Below are 17,867 nucleotides of genomic sequence, written 5' to 3' on the forward strand. Positions count from 1 at the left end.
TAATCCTCTTAGTGGATTCAATGCAGATGTGTGGAAAAATGACAGCTCCAGATTAGATTTTTATGTGCCTGAGGAAACCAGCAAAATAAAATCCCCAAATTCTTGACATGTCCAGTGTCTAAGTGAAATTTGGTGTGTGACTAGAATTTTTTGTTGAATATTGAAATAAAGACCATATTTGGGGAAGTAGGAGATATTTTGGGAGATAGAAGAGAGAGGCTGTAGAGTATATAATGCTTCAAAGTGACCTTCATTTACTCATTTCTGTTTTCTTTAGTAGGGATTCAAATTTAATTCTCAGTCTTGGGATATACGAATGCACAAAGTATTGTGATTAGATTTGTCTGTTTTAAATTAAGAAAAGCTTGATTTACAGAGATATACATGAACACCAGCAGCCCCAGCATGGATTACATGCTTGTATAGAAAAGGATGAGAAAGGTGAGTTCACCAACATTGCAATCAACATGAGCCAAATTGCTCCAAGTGCTTTTTTTCCTGAACATTTCAGTTTTTATTTCTTCTGTTCTCATAACTGTGGATTATGTGTATGGGTGTTTATTTTCCCTCTGAGGTGGTACCTTATAAGCAAAGTAAAATATTTTCAGATATCATTTATTGCCATTTTGATGTGGACACAAAGCTTGGAGTTAACACCTGTACTTATATATGTAACCATGTATCCTTCAAACCTTTGATGGGTGGGGGGAAAATATTCTGCGTTTGGAGATAGAAAAATGTAAATTTATTTATTTATCTATTTATTACAGTTAGCTATACAATGTCCTTTCAGCCTTTTATCTCTGGGAGAGCATGTTGTGACAGGTGGATAAACACCACACAGCCATTCACTCGCTCTCACATAGAGGGATGGGGGAGAGCACTGAAAAAAGGTAGAAGTGTGAAAAGGTAGAAGTGTGAGAACTTGTGGGTTGAGATAAGGACGATTTAATAAGAAAGGGAATAAACCTAGAATTAAACAAACAAAACCACAAGAAATGCACAACACTGTTTTATTGTCCAGCATGATGCCACATGGTGTGGGACATTGGCCAGCTTGGGTCAGCTGCCCTGATTCTGTCCCCTCCCAACTCATGGTGCACCAGCCTCCTCATTGGCAGGGCTGCATGAGAAGTCCTTGACATAGTGTAAGCACTGCTAAGTAGCAGTTAAAACATCGGTGCTGTTGACATTATTTTCACCCTAAATCCCAAACAGTACTGTATCAGCTACAGCAAATTAGCGCAATCCCAGTTGAAACCAGGACAGCGAAAAAGAAAGACTTTGAAGGAGCAAATGTTGTTAGGTTTGGGTTGTGTTTCTTTTTCTGTTGAAGCAGAGCTATTGAAGCATTTTGATAAAAATTTTGTTTTGTATTTTTTTTTAAGTGAACTTTAAGTACTGCGGTTCTGTAAACAGCACGCACTTTAATATCAACATCACTGTAATGTGAGTGAGAGCTCTCTCTTCTTGAGGCTTGGCATGACTGCAGGCAGAGGCTGAAGTCTGAACAAGCGCTTCTTGCCCTGGCACTGCTCATGTGTGGGGCTCTGGCTCAAGGAGTCAGAGCTGGGACAGGCAGGGGGGCTGCTCACAAAATGGATAGTGCTCCTTGCTGCAGAGTTTTACTACAAGGTTGACTTAACTACAAGGTTGACTTTGCTGCAATCTGAAAAAGTTCCTGCAACTTTTCCAGATGTATGCAAGTTTTCAAATACTTAGCATTGAAATCCTGGGCCAGCTCTGATGGTATCAGGGAGACTGAGCAGCTCCATCAGCACTGTTTTTGTAGCAAGCCACACCATGGTGTGCATAGCACAGCTGTCTCAGGTCACACCACTGGAGCAGCACGGACTGGATCCCTCTTGGATGAACCAAAACCAAAAATCCTCTCCAGGAGCGCCATAACGCCCTCTGTCACGAAGGGGAGGTTCAGACTCTCTCAAGAGGCCCAGAGACAAGATGGTGGCTTGGAATGGAGATGTGCAGGCTGAGCAACCTCATGTTGCTGTACTTGAGGCCTAGCTGCCAACTGCTCCATAGCCACCTTAATGCCTTGGCTTGTATCTTCACACACTGCAAAAAATGCTTTTGAATCATATTACAAAAACTATGATTCAGATAAAAAGACTGGAATTTAAAGCACCTTCTACTTGTTGATACATATTAAGTATTTTTTAACTGAATTATCTGTGAGTAAAGGTCTCTACACAGAAATTTTGTGTAAAGCTAACAGTCACTAAGAGGAAATGTCTGTTGTTTCAAAACTGTGTGAAAACTAATCTGAGAAGACTGGGATTTCATTAAGTGAAATACTTTGTATTTCAGTTAAAGGTCTTCCACTATTTCACTTGATGATAACAAGATTGCTTCCAGGCATTCAAGAAATTAAGTAAGCAATATGCTTTCTCAGCCTGATATATTTTTTTCTAACTTTTTTGACAGCTATGTTTTGTAGGAGTGGTTTTTATTATTATTTTTATTATCTCATTATTTTTTACCTCCACCTGTACACACTATACATGTAATAATACCCAGTCTCCCAAATGACTTTCAACAATAAAAACAGTTTAGAAGATCCTAAAAGTCCCTAATACTTTTTTTAAAATAATGACCTGGTTTCAGTTAGAACAGAATTAATTTTCTTCCTAGTAGCTGGTGGAATGCTGTGTTTTGGCTTAGGATGAGAAGAGTGCCGATAACACCCCGATGTTTTAATTGTTGCAGCGCAGTGCTTATACCAAGCCAAGGACATCTCAGCCTTTCACTCTGTCCTGCCAACAGGCAGGCTGGGGGTGCAGTAAGAGCTGGGAGGGGACAGACCCAGGACAGGTGACCCAAACTAGCCAAAGGGGTATTCCATACCATCTGACGTCATGCTAAACAATATATAGGGGTGGCTAGCTGGGGGGAGGGGGCCAGACTGCTCAGGGTTAGGCTGGGCATCGGTCAGCGGGTGGTGAGCAATTGCATTGTGCATCACTTGTTTGTACATATTATTATTACTTTCCTATTATCACCATTGTATTATTATTATTGTTATTATTATTTTGTTATTATTATTTTCCTGTCTTATTAAACTGTCTTTATCTCAACTCACGGGCTTCACTTTCCATTTCCATTCACTTTCCCAGAGAGGGAGGGGGGAGGGTGAGCGAACGGCTGCGTGGTGTTTAGCTGCCGGCCGGGTTAAACCACGACAAATAATATTAAAAAAAAAGTTCAATTTAAATTTATAATGTTCATCAAATGACCTGGGAATCAAAAACATTAAAGTAACTAGTAGGATATTTCAGTATTAGATTAAAAGCTTAGGAAAATATTTTGTTATTCTCTGTAACATGTTAGAAAAAAAATGGAATTTAAATAGTAAGATGTCATTAATATGTAAATAACAATCCATTACAGTAAAAACAGACTACACATTTGTAAACAATAGGACTTCCATGTAAATCCTAAATGGCATGTAAAGAAATGTCTCTGCAAGCTGATCCTCTGCAATATGTTTTACAAGTTTATCTGTAACACTGAAATATAACGTGATTATTGTTGATAAGCATTGCGTAAATCTACAATGACCCTTATAAAATCAGGCATTTCACTTAAATATATCTATGGTTTATCTAGGTGACATTTATGTTCACTGCATCTTTTAATAATCTTTACCCTGAAAATACTTGTAATATGTTTGGTGATAATGCAGCTTTTCCAGTAAAAAGCTGAGCTGTAAGTGAAGGATTTAACACTTCCCTGTCTCAGTCTGACCTGATCCACCAACAAATGGGACACTTTTGATGAAATATTTATATAGATAACATGTATAAAAGACTTTTATAATATAATATATATAAATTATAATATATAATATATAAAATATAAAAATTATATATAATATATATACACACATATATAGTATGGTAGGCCTTTGGGTCCCAAACTCCAAGTGCTCTTACATGAGGGACCAGCTCTCCTTCATCACTGATGGGCTATTAACCACAAAGTCTGTGTGGCTCCACAGACTTTACATGGAAACAGGAAAGTACAGTAAATTTTGGTCCACCCACAAAATCTGTTCGTATACAGGCAGTTTTGAAGTTAAAGTGTTCTCTGTCTTTCTTGGCCTAATATAATACGGGCCCCCTTTCCTTACCATATTTCTCGCAATCATGTTCTGCGTCTGGAGTCTGCATCATGAAGCTGCCTCTTTGTAAGACTCATTTTTGGGTAAGCTATCCAGAGGTAAACGTTTTTGAAATAAAACTGCTTTAAAAAGAGACAAGAGACTTTTTATAAACTTTGGACCATTTCAGACTTAACAACGGCATTTCCTCAAGCATTATGAATCCACGGCACCATCCATTATTTCTCCAACTAGTGCCATTCTATTGGTAAGTACTACAGTATTGTCAGGCATTAGAATGAACCAACGGCAAGGTAATCATAAATAAAACAGAAATAAATAAATAAATAAATAAATACAAATAAAATAAAATACAAACAAAACCTATATATATATATATATCATATATTTTCAGGAAACCTTTCAGAAATAGTTTTCAGGGTAGGCACTATTCAAGTGTGTTCGTGTTTTTTTTTTTTTTTCCCCATTGTGATGTGTATTTACGAGACATCAGCTGTCTTTGCTGAGTATTTAGGTATTACTGGCAAATGCGTTGGCAGGACGTGATCTTGTTAACACCGTGGGAAGCCTAGGAGACGCTTTTTAGGCTTGTAGCTGACTGTCAGTAAGCATTCGATCCGCATGTAAAAGCCAACACCTACAAGGGCAGGGCCGGAGAGCCAAGCCTCCTTAATTTCAGAGCACGTGTTGTTTGAGTTAAGTCCGGAGAGCTGCTGCCACCTTAAATTTCTGCCTTCGCAAGAAAATCTTCTGGAACTACAGCGGCGCTTCACTTCTGTAAACATTTGCCGTTCCGTTCCGCCGCCAGCAGAGCGCCGAGGCCAGGCGGGGGCTGCCCGTGACGCACGAACGCGACACCGCGGCCAGGCCCCGCTCCCTCTCCGCCCCTGCCCGCCCCGGAGGCGGTGGCGCTCCCCGCCCGCTCCCGCCCCGCTGCGGGGGGCCGGGTAGGGCCGAGCAGGGTCGGGTGCTGCGCCGCGGCGCGGCGACGAGGAGGGGAGCAGGGACTGGTGCGGGAGCGGGTGGGCTCTGCTGGGGAGGTGAGCGTGTGCCCACCGCGTGGGGTTTGTTCTAGGGGCTCCTGTAAGGTTCGTGGGCTTTTGCCATAGGGGCGGGAATGGTCGGGGGGGGGCACGTTTGGCTATTCGGGGATTGCGCAATGAGTGACAAAATGTTTCTCTTTTGCGGTAGCTAGTTGTTAGACGTGGCGAAGCACCCCTCCTGCTCCCAAATTATGGGGAGGGGGTTTCGGTCTTGCTGATGGCCGCTTGGGCGAGCTGCGGGTGGCAGGCACGGCTCTGGCGGTGGTCGCGGGGGCTCGGCTCGGCACGGCTCTGCCCCGGTGCTGGCGCCGCCGGCCCTTAGGATTGGGGTCCGCGAGGGCCAGGATGCTCGCTGCGCCCTGCCTTCCGGACGGGCTGTTCCGGTAACTTGAACGGGAAACAGCTTTTAATTCCATCACCCGGATGATTTTTTTTAAGCAAGCTGTGTTTCTGGAGTTGGGAGTTAAATCCAGGGTATGGTTAGTCGAATGTGGTGATCAAAAAAGTACCACGGAGCTACTTAGGGTGAACTAACGTGTGCTTTACGGGTATTCAGCATTCTGTTTTTCAAATCCTAAACCTTCTCAGAAAGGGCCTGTTTTGGTATTTAAGTGACGCTGTGCATGATGTCACTTGGGGGCTTGTGTTAGTGTGCTCATGGCAGTATCTTACGCAGCAGGGTAAGAAATGAAAGTGGTGGTCATGAATGAAGCCTGTATTATTTTCCAGATAAAAAGCAGAAGCTCTGCAGTTTAAGTGAATTGAGATATCTCTAAATTAGTTGCAGCCTAGCTACAGGCATTCATCAGGATAAGTGAGATTTGGAAAATGAGAAGCTGTGCGATGCAGTTCTTAAGACCAGAAAATGAACCATGGGTGTTCTGCTGTCTATTGAAAAGGAACAAACAGTCTCAGGCTGTTCCCTTTTTGTTGTTCTCTGAACTGGGACTGTTTTATTCCAATTTTGTTCAGAACCTTCATTTCCTTAGTTGCTTTTCTAGAAGGTTTTGGCTGACCCTTAGGTACTTGGGATGAGACCTCCTGGGGAGGGAAAGCCGCTGTGCTCCGCATGCGGGTGCAGCTGAAGGCTGCTTCTGTGCCTGTTAGAGTAACACTGCAGAAAAGGAAGGTTGGGTGTGTGCTGCCTTTGGGCTGTTGCAGCACTTTAGTGTGAGCTCTGAGAGCACAGGGAAGAGCCTGGGAGCTCCCCAAGGGTGTGGACGAGGATGGACGGCACTGACCTAGATGGCACAGCGCTCGAGGTATCGAGAGCGAGGCCTCCTGTGCCCCTTCATCTTGCAAGTGCTGAGGCACATGTGGGGCTTGGGGCTGGTGTCCCGGCAGTGCACTGCTGTGGGCCCCCGAAGGAGCGGTCTGTTTGTGGGGTAGCTGGGCCCTGTCACTCGCTTTTGACACTAAGGTGGCGGTGCTGGCTGTTCTGGGAGGGGCGACTGGCAGCCAGGTGGTCCAGGGATGGCATTTCCTAAGGGCTGCTACTGGGGCAGCTGCTTTGTAAGAAGTGCTCTTGGTTTTCCTGCTACTTGCTTCCTGCCAGGGAGGTGGCTTCTGCTTTTGCCTGGATAAAGCTGAACCAATAAACATAACTCCTCTGGCAGGGGGAGGATATTTATATCTCCTGTGAGGCCAGAGCTATGAGTTACTATGGGAATCTTAGCCAAAACAGGACAAAGCTTGAACAGAGTGGTGAGGCTTTTCCTGGCATGTGTTCCCTTCCCTAACCCTGGCCCAGAATAGCCCCAGCAGTGCTGGAGCCCCAGCCAGGTCCTCTCATTGCCTGCCTTCCCACAGGGATGTGTGTGGGCAACGGGTGCCTCACGTGGTACCATGGCATTTGAAGGACCCTTATAATCATAGCATGTTAGGTTGGGAAGGCTTAAAGGTCATTTGGACCACCAGGTTCCTTCAGGCCTTTAGGCTTTTCAGGAAATGTATGCAAAGATACACAGTTCCTGCTGCTGGGACATGAGCCAGGCTACTGCCTGCAGTGGATCTTGCTCTGGATTTATGTCCTGAATGCAGGTTGCTGCATGTGGCCAGCACAGCACAAGGGATTCATGCAGCTACTGTTTTTGTTGGTATATTGGTATAAACCAAAAAATTTGGTGATGAGTATTTGCTGTAACTTTCTTTTAAGTCTGTGGAATTTTATCTCCATTACAAAGAATTAGCATTCTTCCTTCTCTTGTATTAGCAAAGTACTTTTACTTTTCTCTGCTCAGTAAATATGTTTCAGTGGTTGCTGCCTATATTTATTTAAAAACTGCTACTAGAGCTAGTACCACACAACAGTATGTAAAGCTCTTTATTAAACCAAAATGAAGATGTAGACTTTGAATCACAGATCTTACATTGCTCAGTGTAACTGAGGCAGCTAGGAACCAAGACATTTTTTTCAATGGAGCAATTGCCTTTTGCCTGTTGCTACATTTTCTTCACTAGTTGGGAATTTCCCTGTATGTAAGAAGGTTGCTGAACAATAAGTTGTGTAATATAATAGCAGAGAAAAACGAATTTTTGTTCCTTTGGTACTTCGTTTTTTTGTTTGTTTGTTTGTTTCACAATCTTTTTAAACTAGTTGGATGAAAAGGAAGGTATGGCTGACAGTGTTGTGTTAATCTTGGAGGCTGAATCAAAAGCTGTAGGAGTTGATAAAAAGCAATAGAAGAAAAGATCATGCTATTAAAAAAATATCTCTTTAGCATCTTGTTAGATGAAATGGGGATTGAGCTCTGTAAAATCTTTATTGCTTTGCTATCTGTAGAGCACATTTCAACCTTTTCTGAATCATATATTGCACAAAGGAATGTATGTATGGCTGTAAAATAACTCACGATTCTGTCCCTATTTGTCATTTATGAAAGGGTTCAGTTGTAATTCTTCATGTTTCACTGAAATTCAAGTACATGGAACGTCTCACAGCGTAAACTGATAAACTGATCTTTTGCTAGTTAAAATAACAATTTTTTAAATCATCTTGAATTTGCGTATTCCTACAAGCCAGAAGTTTTGTCACCATATTTTAATATGAATGTAAATTAAACGTGCCATACTAGATTATCAACAGCAAGAACAAGGTTTAAGTTACATACTTTGAATGTGTTCTTTCAGTTTTTTTTTTTTTCCTTTATAGATAAGATGCATAATATCAAATAATTTCATATTACTATTTTTTTTAAACGTTATTCATACGAGACTAGAATCAAAATACATGTAACAGTGTGATATTTTTGTTAGTAAGGTATGCTAGTACAGAAGAAAAAGTATATTAAAAAAGAACACTTTTAAAACTAATTATTAAACGACGAGGATGTGTGTAAGCTGGCAAGTGAGCTGGGTGCCATATCATCCCACAACCATTCATCCTCTTGGATACAGCTTTTGCTGTGGGAGTCAGAAGCATGAAGGAACTCTTTTCAGTTTCAGTTTAACTCCCTGCATTGGATGAGCATGTTTGCTGGACTGAAATAATTGGATGAACTGTAGCAGACAAAATGTATTACTAGGTTTTACTGTTTTTTTTTTTTTTTTTTTTTTTTAACTCTAGAGACCCTGGAAGAGTAGAAAGAAAAAGACAAACAGCTGGCCCTTTTCCTCCTGGCATTCTGCTGTGGATACCCATTTGCCTGTGCAAGCCCACCTCTTATTATGTGTGGAGACAAAAATAAATAAATAAATCATATGTGATACTTGGTAGTACTGCTTCAAAAGTGGAATAGCATCAGCTGAGTAGGTGGCAGGTGTCACAGCTGCTTCAGGTTTTACCTAAGCAGGTTTTGTAGTCCACATCAGTAATGAAACCAGTTGCCCTGAAATTACTGTTCCATTTGTTCATATGAGTGATTTTGGGTAGTTGCACAATGTAGTCCTGCAGTCCAGTGAAATAACTGTACATCCTGATGCTTTCTGCTGAGTTTAGGATGATTTCAGGATACACAAAGCATGAATGCAGCAGGCAAAGATAATTCAGGTTAATTTGCGGTAGAGGCTTAACCTAGAAGGAAACTGAGATATTTAAAGTTATTTTAGCTTGTATTTAAAATTCATCTGTCCCATATAATTTAGACATGCAAATATCTTTGATCACTAATTTAAAACTGCATAATACCACACAAAAGTAATTCATTCAAAAATAATAAACGTATATTTTGTTTTGCAGAGCAGTTATAAGCAGATCCACGGCAATGGAAGGTGAGTAAAATATAAACCAAATGTCGTCTTTTGTCATATCAAAGATAATAGGGTTTCTTCAGGGATGTTCAAGTAATATTAGCTTAGGTATAAGTTTGCCTAACTTATGATAGATGTTTGAATGATTTAAATTTTAAAATTGAATAACTTACAAAGTATATAGCTTACATTTTAAAATCTTAATTTCTGAGGTTAAGTAAAAAATAAATAAATTAATCATATTGAAATGCAGGCTACTTCTTCTTACAAGCTGACCTTGTTACTTAATCCATAACTCTGAGTCAGCTGGTGACGAATTAGCATGTTACAGGCTAGAAGAACTTGGGAGAAAATGTTTTATGTAGTGAAGAATGGCTCATTAACCAGTCTGTTCTGTACAGGAGTACAGCCTGTCAGTTTGCTGCTAGTTCTTTGCGTTAAAGCCTTCTTGTGAATACAAATGAACAAGGCCCTTCTGATCCAAACAACAAGTGAGCTGACCCTGCTTGGCTGGGCTTTAGGTGACTTCCAGAGATCCCTTCCAGGCTGAAATGGTTCTGTGATAGTATGACATCAAGTGTAATGCCTGTCTTTTTTCCTGCACTTTAAGGGCCAGAACTCTTTTAAGTCATACTCTGCTTTAATACACATATTTTGCATAAAATATAAGCTTATTATATAGTTTTTGCTATCCAGAAAATAGCTTAATTTTTATGTATCTACTTTGAAGAAGGTGGCAGCTTGGGGATCTTTCCCCCTATGTGTAGGAGGAAATGAGCAATACTCAAAATATGTGTTGCATTCTTCTAGCACATAACCCTGCATCAGCACCTGGATTTGCAAATGTTGGCTATGCACAGGGAAATCAGGTCCCGTATGGCAACCCGCAGTATGCACCTGGGAATTTCCAAGGTAGGTTGCTTGGCTACAGATCTGCTATTTTGTTAGGACATAAGCATGGGGAGCAGGAAGTTTCACCAGAGCAACCATCTTTGATTTACTTTTCTGATATTAATTCTGTAGAGTTTCTGGTAACTTCTATTTTGCTGAAAGTCTTACTCTTTCCTTGGTGTTAGTGTGTGCTGAGCAGAGCAAGTAGCGGAAGTTTAAAATGCTGGATCTTCTTCCTCACAGGTCACCAGTTGGAGTTTGTTAGGGAGGTGTCACTGGTGCAAAGCAACTAATGTGTAACAGCTTCTTGCTATTGACGAGATTTTTTAAATTGAAACATTAGTTTATTTTTCTTCAGAAATCCAGAACTGAATAATTGTTTTCCTTTCACAGTTCTCCTGGTCATGTGGATCCCGTTCCTTTTTTCCTACCCTTTTGCTGTACTTTGCACGTACACTTTCATTTCCTTTCTACTTTTTCTATCTTATGTTCCATGTTCAAAACAAAGCACTTGTAAATAGTTTCTCATGTCCTGGCATCTATCTGTCTTCTGAAGAACCAAATCACAATGAGCAATATCTAACAATCAAGCTCTCAGCGCGTATGTTATGGATAAAGTGCAAAATGTTTGGCTTAGGTTTCTGTGTTGTACATAAGTTAAATCTTGTGTGTCTTGTAGCAAGGAAATCTGAGTTCTGCAAGTTCGCTAGACTTCAGCAAAGAATGAGCATGTGCTACCTTTACTACAAAGGTCAGGAGGTCATATTTTTGTTCCAAAGAATTGCGCACATACACTTACACAATGGTAGTGTGTGTGCAAGGGCTGTGCTCAGATGTACGAGGGAGTGTTTCATAAGCGTGGTTCCTCACCAGAGTTGAGTGTTCCTGCTGGCTACAAGCTTTAAGCCACTGTCATCACCTGACTTACGGCCACAGCATCATCTTCCACATGTAATAGCCCATGTTTTGTAATGTAGTATGAAACATTGGTGCTAAAGGTAAATCTATGAGTCAGCATCTCAAATTAGTTATATTTGTACAGCTCTACAAAAGTATTTGTGGTGGTTCCTACTTGTATTTTACTCGGAAGCACACAGAAACAAAATTCCTCTGCATCTGACTGAAGGTCTACTGGGTAGGGAAAATTTACAGTTCCTGTTTCATAACTTCCAGTAACAGCAGCGTCAGCTGACCCAGCTGCAGGGGCCCAGGGCTGCTCCGTGCTGCGGGAGCCATCTGCAGGGCTGGGTGTTTACATGATGGGCCTGCTGCAGGAGTGCGGCTTGGAAAGCGCTGCCTTGGCCCTGGTAGGCCCTGGGGCTTTTTCCTTTGGTGTGCACCTCCTGTATGAGGAAGTTGTTGAATTCGGGGGATTCTCACCCAAAACTCACAAGCGGGAATGTACTAGTTTTGGATCCCACTCATTTAGTTTTAAGCTGGAGGTGAATTTTGCAGAAAGGACATTTCTTACCATGTAAGTAGAAGGTGTATTCTAGGAAAACTCTGTCTTAAAATTCCTCTGGTATTTACAAGTTGTCAATTGAGCAAATACTTTTCCTGTATTGTAATGCATTGTGTCATCTTTACTTATAAATAAATAGGATTATTTCTTTTTTAATTTTTGTGTGAATAAAATTTCTACTATATACAAGAGTAACATATTTGTTTATTTAACTTGTTTTTGTCTGGAGGGATTAGAACATCCCTGTCCATCATGAATTCCTTGGGTCTGAGGATCTTCATGCTTCAGAAAAGTAAACAAGTCTTTTTGAAGATCCATGGTGCAGCAAGACCGAAGTTTCCTAACTGTATCTCTCCTTACGCTTAGGTGGTGCTGGAGCAGGGCCTTATGGTTTCCAGGCACAGCCTATGGGAGGCCCACCTGGTCTGGGTGGTCCACCCATCCAGAACCAGCCCACTGCCAAGGACGGGACAATCTGGATGCCCATCCCTCCTCCTCCTCCCAACTGCCCTCCCGGGCTGGAATACCTCACACAGGTACCTGCGGCCTTCCTCCTTCCCCAGGGAACAGGTGGTTACCTGAGAAGCAGCCTACATCTGTGGGAAAGCTAAAGAACACACCTGCCTTTGTTGCATCTGTCTTTTGGGCTGCTAAGTAAGGCCTTTTTTAATGTGAGTAATGCACTTTTGAATGTGGAGGTGCCTGTTACGGCCAGAGTACATTGTGGGGTACCTGTGCTCCTTCCAAGTGAGATGCTGAAGGGCAGGGGGCTTGGATGTATTATACGTCTTTCCTGTTTCTAAAGCTGCTGTTCATGAGAAGTAATGTGATTTGGCAAGGTGTTTAGAACAGATACGTATAATGTGGGTACCGTTAGCACCTTAGAGGTGCTTACTTTTCTGTGTAATGCTTTCTCAGACGCTAGTCAAGCTTCACAAACTTAGAGAATGTTAATTAGCAAAATGAGAATTGCTCCCATGTTGCAGGATACACTCTTGTACCGTAAAAGCATGGTTTGTCTTATTACTGGGACTTAATACCAATATATTGCCAGTTTTTCAAATTGCTCTAAAGGGGGGAAAAAAAGCTTCCTGAGTTTCACTCAGAGCTGAGCTTCTGCTCTAAAATTTCTGAATTTCATGCTAGTGACTCCTGCTTCTCTTTGTACAAATTCCTGACGTAGCTATCTGGGATGTGTGGTGTTCAAGGATTTGTTAGCCTCTGTAGCAATGCTGAGATACACTACGTCCTGAAAGGAACACAGGCACCTTCATTCTGTGTGCTTGTAACCAGACCAGCTTGGGTACAGCACCAACATCTGTGGTGCTCTGAAACGCTGTTCTGCTCTACTGACAAAGGACAGGACAGGGAGGACGTGAACCATGTCCACAGCTTTGCTAGTAGATGATCAGTCTCCAGGCAATGTATTGCTCCATAAATCTGCATTCTGAAAAAAACAACAATGCTTCTTAAAACTAGATTTCTCATATTAACTGTTTATTCTGTTTCATTTTTCAACCATGAACAGATTGACCAGATATTAATTCATCAGCAAACCGAACTTCTTGAGAGTAAGTGAAAAGTGTTTATCACAGAGAAAATATTTAAATCTAAGATTCCCCAAAACTCTGAAGTTTAGACTTTCTTTGATGCTACTTGTTTAAAATAGATCCTTTCATGGATTGCTCCCTCTCTCTTTCCTGCCTCTTATCTGTCTTAATTCCCACAGAACTTGTGGAGGAGAGGAGGGAAGAAGAAAACAGGAGGGTAGAAAAAGATTTTTAAACTGGTTCTGTAGCTTAAAAGATACACAGCAATGCTGTGTATCAGCAAGATTACTCAACAGATACACAGCAATGCTGTGTATCTGTTGAGTAATCTTTGTAACCAGCTGTAGCTGAAATCACTAATCTCCCATGCCATTCATTCATGATTGCAGCTTTCCTCTCTTCACTACTTAAAGATCTTTTTATGTCTCCTCTTGCCCCGTCTAATTCATTGGGCTGGCATGCTGCTCCAATTCCATTTCCAGGCAGTCTTGCTCTTCTAGTTTATTGAACTACTTTCCTTCTGCTCCTGTCATTCTGTTCACTTTAAGAATATCAAAGTTGTGTTATCAGTGTATTTCAAACAGAATAAATGAAATGGACCTTCCATCTCAACGGACACCTAATGCTGCTGCTTTTGCTTTCCATAATATTTCAAGGGTAATTCTATTTGTTGGAGAAATTAATCAAAATTTCAGCCCTAATTCTTGCTATTTTCTATTTGTGCTGCTTTAAATCTTGACTGTGAGGCCTTTTCGTGGCTTTCTCATTCTGAACATATTCATGCCCTCTGGATCCCTTTTCTTGCTTCACCACTAAACTTAAAATTCTTCCTAATTTTCACACCTTCAGCTCTTCCCTAGGAACCTTCCATGCTGCGTGACTTAGAGTGGCAGTGCTCACTCTGGCAGTGGGTGCCCATGTCTGGGGGGAGGGGAGCTGATGGACATTTCTGTGCTCTTTCTATGTTGCCGTGTTCATGATGGCTTGTTCTCACTGAACTTCTCTGTGGGGCTGGCCTGCTTGAGGGCCCTTTGCCAGTAGCTGCCTCTGACAGACTCCAAATGAGACCTTCCCAAACAGTAGTGTAGAAGTAGCATGGTGGCTTTTCTTACTGTTTTTCACACACACACACCTAATAAAACTGTTAATTCCTTACTATTTTTCAGTTTTCCTTGGATTTGAATCAAACAACAAATATGAAATCAAGAATACGTTGGGGCAAAGGATATACTTTGCGGTAGAGGACACTGACTGCTGTACAAGGAACTGCTGTGGGCCATCACGACCTTTCACCATACGGGTTATGGACAATCTGGGTCGTGAGGTGATAACACTGCAGAGACCCCTGAGGTGTTCGTCATGTTGTTTCCCCTGCTGCTTACAGGAGGTGAGTTGTTCCCTCAGTATATGGGATGATTTTGTTTTTCATGTTAATAATTATGGGATGTTGCAACTTCTGAGGCCTCAAATCTGAGTCTACTCAGAGCTTTTACTAATGAGTTTGTAGTAGCTGCTTTCTGCGAGGTATTCACTGAATGCTTTCAGGATGTCCAGAGTATTTTCTTTGCTAGAATTAAATCTTTCCACTGCAGACATATAGCTTGTATGTTCCATAACCTTAGGAGTATGCTTCTGCTTTCAGTGAGGGCAGAAGTTGCATTTGGATTTGCGGTTCTGTAGTTTTCTTAAAACAATGCAGCTTCATTGGAAAGCTGGATTGTTGTGGAAAAATAAATTGTGCTTGGTTTGCACATTAGTGTGGGTTTTTGTCTAACAAACATATCAAAGCATGAACTGCTTCACATGAGGGGTTTCTTTCTCCTGTGAAGATAGAAATTCAAGCACCTCCAGGAACACCGGTTGGTTATGTTGTCCAGAACTGGCATCCCTGCCTACCCAAGTTCACTATTCAAGATGAGAGAAGAATGGATGTACTGAAAATTAGTGGCCCGTGTGTTGTCTGCAGCTGTTGTGAGGATGTTAATTTTGAGGTATGCAATGCAAAAATCGTTTGTGTATATCTTCTTTCAGATAGTTTGACAATAGTTTGTTGCTTCACTTACTATCAGTCAGCTGTATGCATTAAGTAAGGAGAACATAATATTTTAATGCTAATACAATAAATTCACTTCTCTAGATCATTCTAAGTAAGCCAGCTAAATTTCCAGAAATGGCATCTTAAGGCCAATCATCAGTGATCTGATTCCTTGTGATTGCACACAAGGAATCAGATGGATTTGTAATGGATATATTTAAAGCAAAATCTTTTGAATCCATTACGTTAGTTCCTAACAACAAAAAAGTTATTTTCTGTTGTATCAGCTGTTTATTAAAATGACCTTCTGCAACCACTCATTCAATCATGTAATAATAATTCAGTAACAAGTAAATGGACATTATTTATAGCTGAAACTTTAACTAGAATGAGTGAAGAATTACAACTTCCGTTTAAAAATAATGTATTGATGCATCAGTATTTTCATACAGATTAACTAGTAGACACTAGTCTACTGCATTGTTTAAAGGGATGTTGTGGTTCACTGCTAAACCAAATTTAGTATGATTTTATTTTGGGGATTAGTCTTTCACGCGATTCAGAACACAGGGTACAATTTCAGGAAAAGTGTTAACCTCTGCTTTGGAACAGGAGAATGTAATTTGTTTGATTTTTCACTTGAGCCATTCCTGAGGTATGGGAGGAGAAACTAATTCACTCTCTTGGCTAAAAGACAACATTCCCAATGGAATGTGTGCGTGCTTGCATGCAGTAGCTGTCCTCCAGTACTGTTAAAACATTGAACATTGCAGTCAGATTTAGAATTAGATGTCTTAATTAATGACTTTCTGATAGTGAGGGTTGTTATTCTATACAAATGGCTGCATTCAGTGACTGCATTAATTTAAGTAACACAATTTAAAGCTTTCAATTAGATCTATAATGAAAATAATTTGGGAATATTGTAAATGATAGAATTGTTGCTGTTTTTTTTAATTTGTTTATTAAACTAGGTGAAGACTTTGGATGAGATTTCTACCATTGGGAAGATTTCTAAGCAGTGGACTGGATTTTTGAAAGAAGCGTTTACAGATGCAGATAACTTTGGAGTTGCATTCCCAATGGACCTTGATGTAAAAATTAAAGCAGTCATGATTGGCGCTTGCTTTCTTATCGTAAGTCCGTAGTTCACTAATCCTTGAATATGAACTGACTTCTTCGTCTGAGCATTCAAACTGTGCTTGGTAGAGTTTGACTCTGAGCTTCTCAAAGTGAGTGAGGGTTTGTTGTGGACTTCTTGTGCGTAAAGCTAACCCTGGAGGGAGTGCAACAAAGAAGTATTTCAGATAATAAGCTTATTTTAGACTACATGAAGCGCTAACTGTATTTAAGAAGAGCTTCATATGTGTTAGAATTGAGAAATCCTATAAAAGGAAGACTGCTTTACAGACTCTTTAGAGACAAGCATGTTTATGTGGATGGTGAGACCAGAAAAGTGCAGATCAGCAATAGCCAAGAGACTCAATCAAAGCCAGAACAGATCACTTCAAAAGTGCACTGTTTCCATGTTGGCAGGGCTCACGAGGGAGAAGAAAGGTACATACACAGCATGTGCGTTTGGAAAATTCTCACCAGTTTTTACAGCCCAGCTCATGAACCAGGTTTTCTTTAGCTGTGTGTGTTCAGGTGCTATGATGTACGTGAAGAGTAGTGAGTACGAATGAGGACTCCGGGCACAGAAAATGTGCTTTTCCCCTTCCTCTCCTGTAAACTAAAGATAATGGCAATTATGATAGATTCCAGCTTGAGGTAAAATTGAAGAGACTGAGTCAGGCTGAAGGAAGACAGGATGGAAATCCTAAGGAAGTATAATTTACGTTAGTGATAATTTTAGTTTCCATCTAGTTTCCACCTACATAGTTCCTGAATAGTTTCCATCTGCAGCTTTCACCACTTCTTTCTCTCTCTGTGGATATCCTTTTACCTCTACATGACACCCAGGGATAGGGGCTGGAGAGGGGTACCCCCAGCTGCTTCTCATCATCCAAAGTTTCTGAGGGGAAGGTGCTTTGAATATCTTGCAAAATAACCACAAACTAAGAACGAGATTTTAAAAATACTATTTTTGTTTGCCTTTTGTTTTCTTCTTAGGATTTCATGTTTTTTGAGCGTATTGGTGATAACCCGCAGCGAACAGGAGTGTGGCAGTGAAACCCAGAACTTTTTATTTAGAAGGAAGGAAATAAACCACCCAGCTTTCCAGTGGGTTGCAGAGCTCCCGTGAGAATATGAAAAATGTATATCTTGTGCTTGTAATTATATCTGTATAAACTCTATAAAGAGCTTTATTGTCTAGCTTCTGTTTTTGTAATCTAATCATATTATTCGTAGTATTAAAATAAGCACCCTTTGCCTGTACAGATAAATAGTGTAGTGTATAACAATATATAGTAACCTTTTTCCAAGAAACCTGGAATTGTTTATTAAAAATTCTTATTGTAATTCCTTTAAAAAAAAAAAAACTACTTTTTTTGTTCTATATTAATATAAGCAGTCAGCCTAATAAAGAGGTCCTGATCTTTTCCTATTGTTATAA

At 40.7% G+C, this 17,867-nt stretch overlaps 1 protein-coding gene across 9 annotated transcripts; it reads left to right on the top strand.

Annotated features, from left to right (window-relative positions):
* Positions 1 to 2,920: 2,920 nt before the first annotated feature.
* On the top strand, positions 2,921 to 17,853 carry PLSCR1 (phospholipid scramblase 1). 9 transcript variants are annotated; one of them, XM_084530262.1, is made up of 11 exons: positions 2,921 to 2,959; positions 4,184 to 4,224; positions 4,311 to 4,388; positions 9,362 to 9,393; positions 10,183 to 10,284; positions 12,092 to 12,261; positions 13,254 to 13,296; positions 14,442 to 14,662; positions 15,105 to 15,266; positions 16,285 to 16,446; positions 17,423 to 17,853. In XM_084530262.1, the coding sequence occupies exons 4-11, from the start codon at positions 9,387 to 9,389 to the stop codon at positions 17,480 to 17,482; spliced, it is 927 nt and encodes a 308-aa protein (XP_084386388.1). In that variant the 5' UTR covers positions 2,921 to 2,959; positions 4,184 to 4,224; positions 4,311 to 4,388; positions 9,362 to 9,386; the 3' UTR covers positions 17,483 to 17,853. The 9 variants fall into 9 exon arrangements, with proteins under 9 accessions (XP_084386388.1, XP_084386392.1, XP_084386389.1 ...); XM_084530259.1 differs by lacking the exons at positions 2,921 to 2,959; positions 4,184 to 4,224; positions 4,311 to 4,388 and adding exons at positions 5,060 to 5,088; positions 5,337 to 5,567; XM_084530266.1 differs by lacking the exons at positions 2,921 to 2,959; positions 4,184 to 4,224; positions 4,311 to 4,388 and adding an exon at positions 4,817 to 4,836.
* Positions 17,854 to 17,867: the final 14 nt, after the last annotated feature.

The sequence above is a fragment of the Aythya ferina genome (assembly GCF_964211825.1).
Source record: "Aythya ferina genome assembly, chromosome: 9".
Taxonomy (NCBI): domain Eukaryota; kingdom Metazoa; phylum Chordata; class Aves; order Anseriformes; family Anatidae; genus Aythya; species Aythya ferina.

Coding starts and splice junctions, on each gene's coding strand:
- PLSCR1 (XM_084530259.1), top strand. CDS start 5,530: ATGCTCGCTGCGCCCTGCCTTCCGGACGGGCTGTTCCG. Junction 9,394..10,182: donor CAGATCCACGGCAATGGAAG/GTGAGTAAAATA, acceptor GCATTCTTCTAG/CACATAACCCTGCATCAGCA. Junction 13,297..14,441: donor GCAAACCGAACTTCTTGAGA/GTAAGTGAAAAG, acceptor ACTATTTTTCAG/TTTTCCTTGGATTTGAATCA.